Genomic DNA, 15255 nt, shown 5'->3' with positions numbered 1-15255 from the left:
TGCGGTGAAGGTGGATCGAACACCTGACCTTCAGATCTTCAGTCTGACGCTCTCCCAACTGAGCTATCCCCGCAGATGTTTATTTTTATTAAATAGCAGAAATGAATTTGTATTAATTTTTTTGGTCGTGACTCATGGGTTTGAATCGCAATGTTTTGGTGTGTACAAGACGTGGAGTGTTAGATAGATTATGAATGTGGTAGTATAATACTTAATGGAGGCGGACATTGAAGAAGTTTTAAGAAAAAGGATAATTTAGATTACCCTTCTCACTAGGAGTAGACGATATGATTAAACGGCTTCATTTGGATTATTTGTTTGTTTTGGAGGTCACATGAGCTCTTTAACTTGATGTAGAGGCTAAGAGGCAGATTTGACGGGTTAACTTCTATTTGAAAGAGTTTAGGAACTTTTAACATTGTATGCTAATGTTGTGGGTACGGCCACACCAGGTACTTTCCTGATGCTTGGGACACTGGAATAAAAGAACTGCATATACCAGTAAGTGTTTAGGAACTTCGTTTCTTTAAAGCTTGAGGTGTATGTTTTTATGTAGAATATCATGGAAGTAATGAAATAATACAAACTCCTATGAAGTAGAAGTTCTCTAGATTAGTGTGACTACTTCCACACATCACACGACATGGATAAGTTGTTGCAAAATTGTGCTTGTGCCGCGCCAAAAGAATTAGGCCTAAAGGCTAAGAAAAGGTCACTCATCTTTCTATTATTCTCCCTCCAACTTTTTTAGATTTCACTTTCTTTCATACAATTCTTCTTTAGCCATACCTCGCTTATGTTAGAAATACAGAAGTAAGAAAGTCTTTACGCACCATAGTTGGCTGTGGCTATTGTAGTTTGAGTTAGCAGTATTTATCTTTTAATGGCAATAGGTTCCGAAACTAAGATTTGGCAATACTTGCAAATACATTGACAAAACTAAACAAATACGAACACATACATTAATTACTTATTGCCAATGTACACCGTCTAACCAAACACAAAGGTTCTCTACTTTCAATGTATCATATCTATTTTGCAAATCACATCTCACGTCAAGAAACATATTGGAATCTTGGGACAATCTAATGAAGGATTTTAGGAGATCTGGCCGTAAGATTGGTAAGCGTCCACCAGACATCGGAGACTGGCAGACTGCAAAATTAAAAGAGAACTATAATTATCTTCAGGCTATACTTTCCTCTGATTGCTTATCTTCAGGCTATACTTTACTCTGATTTCTTATGGAACGAGTAAGTAATTGCTGTCTTTTGGAGACCCTTCGGTTTAGTTCGTGTATCTCATCGGCTAGCTTTTGGTCCTGTCAAAGTATAAACCTTGTTAGGAGTTGGTTACTTGGAATATATGCATGTATTGGTTAGTTTATAAAAAGCATGGCATGAGGATTTAGTATGTTAGTCCTTTTGCATACGGACACCACGCAAACTGATTTCCAATTGATTTTCCAAGTTTTGTAGCTCTTTAGTTCTCAATCTAAAAGCTTTACTGGTGCTTGCATGTTCTTACTAAGATCTTAGCTCATTTTAGCATGACTGTCTACTTGTCTGTAGGATTGCTTCACTCAAGGGTTTTGTAAGCATTGACTCCCTTTTACCATGCATAATATAGTTTATGGAATAGAATGGTACGACTATTACATCCATCAGCAGGTATTAGGTGTTGTCTGTGACTTTTTGGAAAGATTCATTTATGTACAATACCTTAGTTTATGAGTTTGGCCCTCCTAAGACTCTCAAGAAGTGGCTTGATGTATGTCTACCAGGTTTAGTGACAAAAGGCTCCACCGTATATGTTGGTTCTGATGATGGTTATTGATGGCAATGGTAGTGGGTGCAATTGGGGATTTTAATAATGATTTATGAGCTGGGATGGCTGTGTTTCTAAGCGTTGGGAATATCATCATGGTCGGGATTAGTGATGATCATAATATGTTCTTAGGAGGAACCAGTAACATAGTTGATCACATCTATTATTAAGCTTACCATCCTAACTGTGTGGCTATTCCCAACACTTAACCCCACTCTTTTGATCATAAATGGATCAACCATATAGATATGAGCCGGAGGTTGTCATATTCCCAACGCTTGGAAACATAGCCATCCAAATGGGGATAAAGCTGTGTTTTTATTTGTTTCATGCATTTATCTTTTATTAGTCCTAGGGATGCTTGTAGTCTTAAATTCTTGAGATGATACGAGAAGCTCATAATGATGTTTGTCCTCAATATGTTTTTATTTTTCTATTTTGTGTCTCCCAACTCTTGTGCAACTCCTCGTTCTATTCAGTCCGGGGAACCTTATCCTGTTTTTACTTGACTAACCAACACTTCCAACTCGATAAACAATCAGAAAAGGATGATTTACTTTTTTCGTATATGATACAGAATTCACATGGATACAGAAAATGTTTCCATGCTTTTTTTTTAGTTTGCATTTCCTTTTTATGTGTTTATTCATTGTGGCAGTCTACATTATTAGTGAAAATAACATACCCATGGTATTCTTGCAAGTTTTGTAATTGATGGTTCAAGGTCGCTGCCTCCTTTTTCCAGAACTGCAACAAAATAAGTAGAAGTATTTGAGTTCAAAAAAGCTGGGATAGGATTGACATAAATATACATAAATGACCATGCGTATAGTTTACTTAGGAAGACTAGTGGGACAATTAAATCTCCCTTGTCTTTCATTTACTCTCTCATATATTGGAAAGGTCATCTTTCCTTCGGCTCGCGAGTTGCTACTACCACCCTAATTTGTGTGTTAGTTAATCATTGTAAATCACTTTGATCCATATTATCAAAATAGATTGGCAACCAAGCTAATGGCCTGCATGTGATGGATCAATCTAGTTGAGGAAGCACACTGTAGAGTTTAGCAGCTAGCACAGGATGGTAGCTTTTAGGTTTAGAATAGGAAGCGTTGAAGGCTCAGCGAATAGCAAACCTTTTTATGGAAACTTTAGTTCTTGTCAACTGCCTGGTCAGAAGAATATGCAGGCTACAGAATAAATTCAAGAACCATGTGGTAAGCAAGTTGAGACAGAAGAACTCAGAAAAGGGGGAAAATTTTTGTCCGAACTTGTCCGTTAACGTACCATTACTGCATGTTTCCAGAGTTTCATCCTGCGGAAAGGTAGCCACATTTTTATGTGTGATTTACTTGACTAAATTGGCCCTTTTTAGTTTGTCAAGACTGGTAAAGAACCCGAAGATAGTTGAGTCTTCTGTAGAACTAGACCCACAAGATTCTATACTAACTGTTGATGTATTTATCGTTTGTGTGTAAGCATGTAATTTAATGACATACTTACTGTGTAGTAGCTGATAAGTTCATAACCATTTGGCCCAGGTATGGAACCATTCGTTCTCTACTTACTGCTAAAGGAGAAGGGAAGTTTCATCGTTCAGAAATGCCTAACGATCATGAACTGACTGTCGCTTAAGCTACTCCTAGACTCGCCAAATGTGAAAATTGCATGATCTTAACAATTCTACAAATGCCTTTGTGGTGAGTAAAATTATAGGTATGAATGAGCACATGTTAGTAAACCAAGGCTAATTGGTGTTACCCATTTGATTTTGACGATAGTGATGAGTCTGAAATAAACAAAGAATATCTTAATGAATTATGTGTGTGTGTGTGGTATCTCAAACTCCATTCATAAGGTAGCAATAGAGCTCTTCTCTTGATCAGCAGATGTCCTATTTGTAGAAGGGAGTGGGAAGTTGGAAATTGGATTCTGCTGATCACAATTAACTTCACTTTGTGGTTTTGTGTGAATTTTGGATTCTTTCCTCGGAATTTTAGGAGAAGGTAGGTGTTTTTATTAGGAGATGTCATGTCAGATAACTTTACTTGGAAATATGAAAATGTGGAGGATTTCTCCTTGCCAGAGAAAAAAAGAGAGGAGGAAATTGTTTCTGACGAGTCACTGTTGTGTGTTCTATTTTCCTACTTTAGGGTGGAAGCTGTAGTTAGGAATTATATTATCCTGTCTGCTGTTCTGACTATCAGCATCACAATTTCCTTAGTTATATCCTACCACCTTAGAATTTTTTCTTTATGGTAAAAATATTACATAATCGCTCTAATTGGATTCTCTTTTCTTGTCAGTGTACTTTGTAAAATCTTTGTTTCTGTTACCATATTTAAAAACTTTTCATTTTGCAAGTTGTAAAATATCTGAATGTTAGGTTTCTTGGACGCGCAGTAGTAAATCTACAATTCTACATATACATTTTGTGGTTGAAAACTTGAAATACATATTTTCATGAAACAAGATTGCTATTCGTATACAATAAGAATATTGATCTGTCAGGATGAGCTCTAGTATGGATGCATAATTTCTGAGCTGGTTAATATATTTCCTAGGGTTCAAATGAAAATATGGTTTGAAGTTTTCTCTTATATTATAGATGAACATGAAAACCCCACTTATGCAGTACTCTTGATTTCTAACAGGAAAAACTGAGGAAAATAACAGGTGGCTTATGAAAGAGTACCTTAGCTTCTGAATTTGCATTCATCAATGGATGGGGCTGGTCCTCCTTCAACGTATTGTATCGCTCGATTATAGATTTCATGCTGCAGTAGTAAAACAGGTAAGATAATACAATTAGTAATTTACATCAGAGTTTATATAGGAGCTAAATTTACACAAGAATATCGCTTGCAAACTAGCCAGATAGAGTAATCACCACTGGATCTGACATACAACTGTGAATTGGGATTCTTGGGATATTTGAAAACTAGTCTAACTAAACATGTCTATTTAAGTTTTTACTAATTTAATGGCGCCACTTGCAATCCATAGTGTCACCATGCTGTGATCTTGATTCTAGTGGCCATCAGGATAGCTACAAGTTCGACACGCCTTCATCATACATGAAGAAGCCAGTATGGAACTTATATATGCTAAGTAGCTGTTACTGATTTTAACTTTTGGTGCAAATCTAAGTCAAATCATTTATGCGGTACTCACTGAGATCAAAGTGCACCTAATTAGTGATAAATTTTAGCCATTTATTTTCTAGAGATTAAATCATAAAGGAACACTAGTGTGTGATGAAATAAATGGATTACTAATGAGACTATCACCAGGGCATTATCTAACAGCAGTCGAAAATCCTCTCTTAAAAGAGCAAAAAAAAGAGCACAACAGTCAAATATTATATAGAAACATGGGCCTAAACCGCCATTGTGTTACTAGTCTTATGACCAAACTCCCACTAGAGAAATGCAAACTGGTGGTTATCTAAAGGGATGCATGACATGATCGTTTATCTTATTGGTCGACTATAGAATCCACATATATCCTGTCTAAAGATCTGTGCATGATCAGATCCATGCATCTAGTTTAGAGAACTGTTGGCTAGCACTCAACAATATCATCCATATGTAAGGAGCTCATAATGACCCTTAGTGAAGCATGAGAACTTTGAGGCATCTAACATAGACTGAGTACTAGCACCAAATACTTGTTAAGTTTGACAATGAATAATCTGGCACAAGTTCCAATATAAGGAGAAACAGTGGGCTGTTGGGATAATCTTACTAGTAAATTGGATAGAAAGTATATTCCAAATGATAGTGCACCGGACAACAAATCAACATCTTTCTTGATTTAATTAATCAGATTCTTATACTCTCAGTGGATTGGACCGTTTCACTACCTTAAAAATATCAAAGATTTTGGATGATGCAATAAATGAATATATGTATTTATCTTTCTTAATACAAAACTAGCCTTCTTTTTTTCACATTTTAAAGTACACAACTAAAAACATAACTGGGAAACAAAAAAAATTGGGTTAGTTAAGGAAATAGGGATCTAATTAAGTTTTTTAAATAGTTAGCCAGTCACAATGTATACATTTAAAAGATCACAGGAGAGGAAGAAAAACAGTATAGCGGGAGAAGGAACTCTAGTAGATTTTTGATCAAGGGTTCTAGGATTAGATTAGCATGGCTACAAAGAGTGGAGGTATCTGAATTACAGTAATGGACACCAAATCTCTGAAAATATGATTCTTGATCGGTTAAAAGAAGAGAATACTAGCCAGTAAAACAGATCCATGTAGTCCTAAGTGGGCCTTTCTCGGAATAGAAAGAGAAGGTAGATATTTTAGTTTCTCAAAGCGCAAAGGTTCGGATAGCCTTAATCTAGAGTCTTTTCTGTTTTTTCTCTAAGCTCATTTCAAATGTAGAAGTACGGGACACCGTAAGCAGACACGGTAATATACGGACATACTGATTCAGACAATTATGCACACAAGACACTATAACTGTCACATTAGGCACACGACACAAATACGGTAACTCAGTAAATAAAGTCTCAAATTTCGGACACGACAGCGACGCGGATAGGGTGACTCAGATAGTAATTGGAGAGTGTCACATTGCGTTGACACTCCATTAGGCACCCGACACGGATTCAGTGACTCGGACAGTGAATGGAGTGTCACATTGCGCACACGACACCAACACGGGTACCCAGACAGAAAACAGACACGACACGTATATGGGGACACACAATAAGATTAGTCTTTGGTGTGTTAATCCATTAGATTACTAATAGATTATCTATGATGATACAATTGAAGCGTGTTCAATCTTATATTAACAAAATTAAAATGTAAAAAAAAATTGGTCAAAATAGAGAGTTAAAAGAGTAAGACAGAAATCAAATAGAAGGAAATTAAGCAAAATTTAGTACCCTGATTAAGGTATGTTAATTCACTCATGAAGGCGTGCTACTTAATTCAGATACATGAAACAAAGAAATTTAAAGGTAGATCAATAAATTTACCTTGTATGTTATGTTGATTCTAATGAATTATTGTCAAATAGGGATCTCAATCGATTTAAAGATGATCAAATTTAGACAGGATCAATGGATAGATTACTAGAGAGAGTCAGAGATATAGATTACTTGGTACTTGAGAACTCATAGAGCTTGCCAGTGCTAGAAAAGATCGTAAGACCAACTTCAGCTTCACAAAGAATAGAAAGCTCTTTGGCTTTCGTTAATAATCCGTTCCTTCATTTTGAGAAAGTCACTTGCCTACTGGTTGTGTTATCGATCCTTCAAATCACAATCTTTCATCTCCCCATCTTATTCTAGCTAGATTCTTCTAATTTGAAGTATCGAGGGGGTGAGATAAATGGACTGAGATAAAGAAAGATAGAGGGAGGGAGAGAGGGAGATAGAGATTTAGAAAGGATATTAAGATTAAAAACAAAAAATAGATATCTGAAAATAGGAAATGAACAAACTTCCACTTAAAGATGGGAACCTAAAAGAAGAATTTCTTGCTATTTCTTGTTAGTCTGAGAGAGAGAGGCGCCTTTTTGTTTGACAGAGGTGTTGTCTCAAAGTTAACCGGTTGATTAGGAAAAGCTAATCAAGTAATCAGGTGTTTTGGGAAGCAGTAAAACCACCTATGTCAGCGAACAGCACTAGTTTCTGGTTTCATCCAGCAAAACCAGTGGTTATCCCAAGTTGGAATAAATTAATGTATGGAAATTAACAATCACTAGATAAAAATTAAAGTAAAGAACAGATGAATTACTTTATTTGTCCGTAATATAATCATATTACTATTTTTAGGATACCCCAATTATCCTATGAGTGGAGGACACCATAAAACAAATTACTATTTTAATGCTAGCTAGGGTTTTGTCTTTGTTTTTTTTTTGCCTTCACATTAGCCTTTGTTGTTTTTCGTAATGACAAGTATATCCATCAGTTTTTTGGTTATTACTGAGCTCCTTGTGCACCATTGTTGTATACTTGTATAGATTAATGTCATTATCTGTTTGTTGTGGAGACATTGATGTTCAGCCCGTTTTAAAATCCTTACTGGTTGGTTTCTTTGAGCTTAACTCATAACTAAGGCTCGCGATCCAAACGTTTTCTTGCTGTAATGTATTAGAAATGTGGTTATACATTGGGCAAGCCAAACGTTCAGAATCAATTAGAATGTTTGTTGATTTACAATTGAGTTTCAATCCTCTAAAGAGTTTTCTTTCAGAATAATTTAAAATAAAATTAACTAATGGACCAATTCCAATTATGTTTTCCTAAACACCTAAAATTTCAATTCATAGAATTGTTCATTTTTATCCACTCCCATCTGATTTTGAGCTGTGGAGGCATTCTTTAGCCCATATTATGGAAAAAAAAACTTCACTAAGAGGAAATGAAAAGTTCACGGTTAATCTGGATTTTACAGCTAATCTAAATATTAAGCATAGCCAGTAGATAACTTTAGCAGCTCAATGAATAGATTTGAATAGATCCTTACCACGACTTTGAATAATTTACATTGATTTGGCCGTCACGTTCAGCGGTCAACGAATGCGCGCTATTTCGTTCAGCCACAAGGTATATACGTTTAATTTAGAAAAAGATTTGTTTTTTTTTTTCGAAATTGTTCAACGAGCTTAAGCACGTGATCGTGACATGTCTAAGGCTCGCGATCTAGATTACAGATGCGTTCAATATTCAAAAATAAGAAAACAAGTATTGTTCATTACTTAAATATCGAGATCTAGATTAAAGTCACAATTAGCTCTATTAGACTTACTAAAACTAGCTAGTTACCCATAAAATTTGTACTTGAAACATATGATAGCTTATATGAGTTTTGTTGTTCTCCATTCCTCAACTTGGACTACACAAGAACAGCTAATGTTTAGCTTAGACAGGAGAAAACAAGTACGAAAAATAGATTTTTTAGAAAGAAAAAAAAAAGGACATTTGAGTTTATAAAAGAAGTGGACTAGACAGTGATATGTATAGCTGCGGGAAAGTTGAATACTTGTCTGTTACTCTAAAATGCATAAAAAGAAGTTAATTATCTTCCATGGTTTTAAGGGTTTTGGAACTTGTACAAATGTGTTAGCTTATTGAACTGAATTTAGTCTCATTGTACACTTGTGTTATTGTCTTCTGATGGAGCATGTACTTCTGATATTTTCGTTGGTACATTTCTATTTATTATTATTTATTTTTTTTGGTTTCTAATAAATCTATTATATACAGACTAATCTTGTGGAACCAAACCAAATATGAATTGCCGAGTTGTTGTTTTATGTTGAGTAATAGGAAATATTGACAGACATTTATTATTATTTTATTTTATTTGCTGAAATAAGCTTTAGAAGGAAGTTCATTTACAGTAGAATCCACATTGTACCATCTTAATTCAAATTATTCAAGATTCGCTTACCCACTACCATGGCTGTCACCACAGAGAATTTTAATGCAGGCGCGGCAGGCCGTGTTTCATTTTATCGATATACCTTACATTGAGCGTCGGTTGCACGCCAACTTTCGGTGGACTTTTCTATAGATAATGGCAAGTTCTTTTTTATTATTATTATTATTGATTTTTTCGGATGAATAGCTCTGTTGAATTTTGTTTTGAAATAAGATATTAAAATTCATGTTGTGTAATTCTACTGCATTGTGGAGAGAACCTAACCTACTCTTATTGCACCCCATCTGGGCTGTCAGGTACGTGCGCACGCGTTGTATGCGCCATTGAAGGTGGAACTCCTCGCTGGAAAACAGTCACTTTGTAGGTATGCACACAAAATTATATTCATGCTCAAGTGATTACTCTGAATGTTTCAATATTAAGAGGAAGGAAACATTGTTGAGGTTCTACTGTAACGAGGTCTGGAGGTTATGGAGAGTAAAGCTAAAGCTTAGCAAGTACATGTACTTTGTACCGTATATGTCTTAATTATATATAAAGCTTAGTGATGCATGAAATGGGTTACTTTGTATGGTAAAAAAACTTATTAATTTGCTTAATATACTCTGGTCGTACTCCAAATGCACACTAGACTTCTAACAAGGTTAAGCATACGACAGCCATTTTAACCGCTACATGGGGGAATAAGCTAATCGGATATCCTTTATTTGCGGTTGTTTCATGTCTATTTCTTAATCAGTTTATTCTAATTAAGCTTGTATTAGGGGCAAGTTTACATGTAGCGATGGAACTTGCTATTTTTCCTTAGATAGTGCTAACCCATTTCTGCACAAAATATCTAATGTTGTACTAAGAAAATCACATCAGTAGTTAGTTGCTTAATAATTGAGAAAGTCGAGAATTGGAAAATATAGGAAACTAGTACGAGGAGATGATAAAGAATGAAGTATATAAGCTAAATCAATGCTAAATACTTATAAGTGAAGGTCGTCTAAAATGATAATATATCTGTCAAGCCTAACTATATCGACATAACTTAAGGGTGCCAATCTGTTTTCTTTCCCTTTTTTTTTCAAAACTTTAATATAGCAAGTTGAGCTGAGAAATCTTACCAACCTTAGCTCAAAGGAGAGCAATTTACTCGGAACTTGTAAATTGCCAAGTAGTAATACAAACTCCATCCATACCATTTTTAGCTCATAGTATAACAATTTACTTGGGACTCGAAGTAAATTGACAAATAGTATAGATGAAGTCAGTATCCATCATATCATATTTAGCTTAAAGTATAACCATTTGCTTGGAACTTGAAGTTTTCTATTGAAACTGTTACCCCCATGAACTTGTACTAGTTGCAGAAGAAAGTACAGCAACTTGGAGATTATAGGAATGAAGTTTACATCCACAAAAGTAAGAATGGCAAGGTATAGTTATAATCATGGTTTTGGGGTTATTTTCTGTACTTGTTTTGTATATACATATAACAGCTTTTCCGATGTTGTATTGGTTGAGGCCATGTGAATCAAATATTTGAAGATTTGAAGTCACCAATGAGATTCTTTCCTACAAACCTTAACCAAACCTAATACTAGGATCCAAGGATTAAGGGACGCAAAAACCTAGGAAAACAAAATAAACAATTACATTTTATATAATAAAAAGACCAAAGTAGGCTTTGGACAAGTGTTAAACACCCTAAGAATCTCAAGTAATTGGGAAGTATACTTTTTTGTTATTCCATTTCCACTTTTGTTAGGAGATATAGACAGATATAATCACTATTGTTACAAAAATCCAAATTTGGTGTAGTGTTATCCATGTGCCCTCATCTCAAAATGATGCAGCTAAACATTTACAGGGAGAGAAAGAGATAGCCACCATAGATTATCATAATAGATTCCAACTTGACATTATTTTGAGGATTATTGTCAGATATAATTGGAGGAAGGCATTTGTCTAATTAAAATTTTTTCTAGATAACCTGTTTATTTATTTGAAAGATTTTTGTGACTCAACCCAATAATCTCTTGTTGCTCCATACACAACCCAATTTATATTCTGTTTTTGTATGTACATACAGTGTAGTACGAATGGAGATAAGAGTATTTGAAATTTATATATTATTTACTAGGTTAGAAAATATACATAAAGGCATGTTCTAAGCTGAATTCCCGTAGCATCCGCAAAGCCCTTTGGTACACTTGGCAACAAGTTCAAATAAACATTGAAACAGCGTCCACAAAAATAGTATTTTTTTTTGACAGGCAAAGGGCAAATAGTATTAAAAGATGCTTGATTCATCAAAGAGACGAAAGAAGCAAGAAAGAAAAGGAATTAGCTGTGAATGACGGCATTCCAGTTACAGATCAAAGTGCTGAGAGAATAACCCTCAAACAATTTTGTATGTACAAAGCCCATTTAACAGAGAAAGTTAGATGTTCTAGCCTTCTGTTCTTGTTATTGTAAAGTCTAGAATTTCTCTCCTTCCATATGTTCCACCAAATTGCAAAAGGAAGTAAAACCCAAATTTTCTTCACCATTGCATTGCTTTTGGTATTCTTCCACTCCCAAATGTTTGTCTTCACAGATTCTGAAAAAATAGTATTTGTTGGATCACTATCTACACACGAAAAATTCATTGTACTTGTTCATTTTTGAAATCCTGTTCATCAACACGTCTGATTTGGTTGTTTTTTAATAATTTCTGTTTCGATTTTCTTAGGCTTATTGTTTGGATGAAGAACTGAGGTTAGGATCATGTAGTCTGCTGCTATTGAAGAAAGACAAAAAGAGACTCATCCAAAAGGTTAGTGAATCTAACAGGATATGATAAATTTATGAAGCGGAACGTTAAATTGTTTCATTTTTTTAAGATTTCATTTTTTTAAATACGGTGCCATTATTAGTTTGTTACTTTTTTTTGTTGTGGCTTACCCTTCCCACTAGAAATAGAAGATATAGTAAACGGGCTTCATCTTGTGACCTCTATAACATGATGTAGAAGCTAAGGGACACAAACCATTCACATTAGAATTTAAGGGACAGATTAACCATGCATTGATGACTCTGTGATTTGATTTTTTTTTTTTTTTTTTGAAGCATGCACCAGTTTCATTGCTTAGCTGTTTTATCTTTTGATCCCGTCATTCCGTGTATATATATGGGAAAAATCAATCAAGAAAATGATACTGTATCATAGTGGTGAAGGTGGACACCTGACCTTCAGATCTTCAGTCTGACGCTCTCCCAACTGAGCTATCCCCGCAGATGTTTATTTGAGAGCAGAGAACAAATGAATGTGTAGTAACTATTTTGGTCATGAGTAATGGGGTTGAATCGCAATGTTATGGAGTATACAAGACGTAGAGTGTTAGATAGATTATGAATATGATAATATAATACTTGATGGCTGCAGGTGCTGTACAAGTTTTAAAAAAAAGGATAGTTTGGATTTACCCTTCTCACTAGGAGAAGACGATATGAGTTAGTAGTCATTACTTTTGAGTTAGTAGTCATTTTGTAACTATCGTCTAACCAAATATAAAGGTTCTGTACTTTCAATATATCTTATCTATTTTGAAAATCACACCTCACATCAAGAAACATATTGGAACCTTTGGACAATCTAATGAAGGATTTTAGGAGATCTGGCGGTAAGATCGGTCGGCGCCCACCAGACATCGGAGACTGGCAGACTGCAAAACTAAAAGAGAACAACAATTATTTTCAGGATATACTTTATTCTGATTGCTTATTAATGCAGAGTCACTGAGTGAAACCTTAGAGGGAAATTTGCTCCCAGAATTGTAACACCCATTCATCATTGCAGTTGTTGTCAGCTGCATAGTGTTCATGGAAATTTTAGTGCACTAGTTTTTGAATTGAAAGAACTAGCAATGCATAAATTTAAACACCAAGGGAATTAGGGCATTACCTAGGCGTTGTAGGGTTTTCTGGTGTGGGCCTTGTGGCATAGTTTTGTTGTTGTGGTTGGCTTAACTGGAGTTTAAAACATTCATCCTCACGATTAAAGGCATTTTTAGAATGAGAAATCCTATTTGACTCATCTGCATCTCTCGTTTCGTTGATCTGCGGCCAAAAGTTAATGCTTTTAGATGAGTTAGACCACAACAGGGCGTGTCATGTTAATTGAAGATATACTGTCCGAGGAAGTACCTTCTTTAACAAGTCCATGTTTTGTTGACGTATACAGTGTTCCTTCTTGAATAGTTCCATGTTTTCTTGGTGAAGGAGGTTTCCCTGCAGTGTAATTAAAAAAGTGTTAGCTTTTTGGAGTTATATTGATTTAGTAATGGAATGGGTAAGTAATTGCCGTTTTTTTGGTGACCTTTCGGTTTAGCTCGTGTATCTCATCGGTTAGCTTTTGGTCCTGTCGAAGTAAAAACCTTGTTAGGATTTGTTCACTGGAAAGCATGGCATGAGGATTTAGTATATTAAACCTTTTGCATACGGACACCACGCAAACTCATTTCCAATTGATTTTCCAAATTTTGTAGCTCTTTAGCGCTCAAACCGGAAAGCTCTTGACCCATCAATTGCCTGCCATTTTTTTCGTGACATATATAATAAAGGACCGTGGTTTGTCAGGAAATCCACATGACACATTTCACATTTATGTCTAAGCAGTTGATAAATTTTTGCTAGAGAGTCCAGAAGCATTCGTCTCGGACTGGCTTCTACGGCCATTCTTTGGCTTGTCAATATTTCTATTCTTAATATTTAGCTGATAATATCCATAGGGGATAAAAGTTAATTCATACTTTTCTAGGTACCAAAGACATCTTGTATTTGTTTGTTTTTATCTTCAAGTGATTTATTCTTGTGCAGCTCCCCGTTCTATTCTGACCGTGGAACCTATTCTTACTAACCAACAGAGCCAACTCGATAAACACTCAGCCATGTACTATTTACTTGATATTGATTGAGATAGAGATATCGACACAATTCACATGGATATAGTAAGTCTTTGCATTTTCCTTTTTTACTATTTTTAGTTTGTATTTCTATGTTCTTTATTTATTTTCCATAGCACTCTTGAACTATTAGTTAAAATAACATACCGATGGTTTTCTTGCAAGTTTTGTAATTGATGCCTCAAGGCTGCTGCCTCCGTTCTCCAGAACTGCAAGTAAAATATGTAGTAGTATTTTAAGTTAAAAAAGCTAGGATTTGATGTACATAAATCTATAAGCTCGCATTTATGAAATGACCCATTGCTATTTTCATGTTAAGGAGAGCAAGAAATATATATTATGTAGTACTTGTTAACAGTTAACATGGCCCTTATAAGTTTTCAAGTTTATTTGGCTACTGCAGTCAACGTCACAAATAAAAGTTAATTTATTATTGCCTGCAAACTAAAACTGGGAATCATTTGCGCAGAACTGTTTATTAGTTCACTGAGCAGAATAATAAATTTGCATATTAGTTAGGACCAGTGAAACATATTCAGGTGTGCCATGTAGTATTTAGTTCATGGATACCTGAACTAAAGGTCTAAATGAATTAGGTGAGGCACAAACACATGTGATGGACCAATCTCGTTGAGGGGACATGCTGTAGAGTTAAGCATCTACACAGGATGGTAGCTTTTAGGATTCGAATAGGAAACTGATGTTGAAGGTTCAGAGAGTAGACAAACTTTTCATGGAAGCTTTAATTCTTGTCAACTGCCTGGCCACAAGAATCTGTAGGCTGCATAATAAATTCAAGAACCATGCATTGAGCAAGTTGAGACAGAAGAACTCAGAAAATTGGAGGTGGTCTAGATCCTGTTCGCCAACATACGGTTACTGCATGTTTCTGGAATTTCATTCCTCTGAAAGGCAGCCGCATTTTCATGTATGACTTACACTAAGTGTATTGGCAGATATCCTGCACTAAATTGATCCTTTTTATTTTGTGAAGACTGGTATTCTGTCAGGAGGTTTTTTAGTCTGCTATAGAACTAGACTCACAAGATTTTTTATACCAACTCTTGAAATGGCTTA

At 35.2% G+C, this 15255-nt stretch overlaps 1 protein-coding gene, 1 long non-coding RNA gene, 1 other non-coding gene and 1 pseudogene across 7 annotated transcripts in view; 1 reads left to right on the top strand and 3 right to left on the bottom strand.

The window, feature by feature from the left end:
* Positions 1 to 73, bottom strand: TRNAF-GAA. Its single transcript has one exon. It is a non-coding gene; the product is annotated as a tRNA-Phe (tRNA).
* Positions 1 to 9388, top strand: part of LOC113328585 — a 29865-nt gene extending 20477 nt beyond the window's left edge. For 3 of the 4 annotated variants that reach the window (XR_003349466.1, XR_003349463.1, XR_003349464.1), the window contains 2 exons: positions 4482 to 4621; positions 9278 to 9388. This is a non-coding gene — a long non-coding RNA (uncharacterized LOC113328585). Of the gene's footprint in view, positions 1 to 3368; positions 3510 to 4481; positions 4622 to 9277 lie in introns of those variants that run through there. The other variant, XR_003349465.1, reaches the window with a different exon arrangement.
* Positions 1060 to 7133, bottom strand: LOC113328584 (annotated as a pseudogene).
* Positions 9389 to 12690: 3302 nt separating the features above from the next.
* Positions 12691 to 15255, bottom strand: part of LOC113328502 (MADS-box transcription factor 23-like) — a 31797-nt gene continuing 29232 nt past the window's right edge. The window contains exons 4-10 of one of the 2 annotated variants that reach the window (XR_003349446.1): positions 14326 to 14387; positions 13705 to 13804; positions 13593 to 13634; positions 13421 to 13504; positions 13179 to 13333; positions 13024 to 13083; positions 12691 to 12939 (exon numbers count right to left, since the gene is read on the bottom strand). Coding sequence is in view for 1 of the 2 variants with exons in the window: in XM_026575583.1 (XP_026431368.1) it covers positions 13080 to 13083; positions 13179 to 13333; positions 13421 to 13504; positions 13593 to 13634; positions 13705 to 13804; positions 14326 to 14387 (447 nt within the window). In the remaining variant the exon portion in view is untranslated. Of the gene's footprint in view, positions 12940 to 13007; positions 13084 to 13178; positions 13334 to 13420; positions 13505 to 13592; positions 13635 to 13704; positions 13805 to 14325; positions 14388 to 15255 lie in introns of those variants that run through there. The other variant, XM_026575583.1, reaches the window with a different exon arrangement.

This window comes from Papaver somniferum, unplaced genomic scaffold (assembly GCF_003573695.1).
Source record: "Papaver somniferum cultivar HN1 unplaced genomic scaffold, ASM357369v1 unplaced-scaffold_11, whole genome shotgun sequence".
NCBI classification, from domain to species: Eukaryota; Viridiplantae; Streptophyta; class Magnoliopsida; order Ranunculales; family Papaveraceae; genus Papaver; species Papaver somniferum.
The sequence above is the reverse complement of the archived record's forward strand: the minus strand, read 5'-3'. Positions and strand labels throughout refer to the sequence as shown.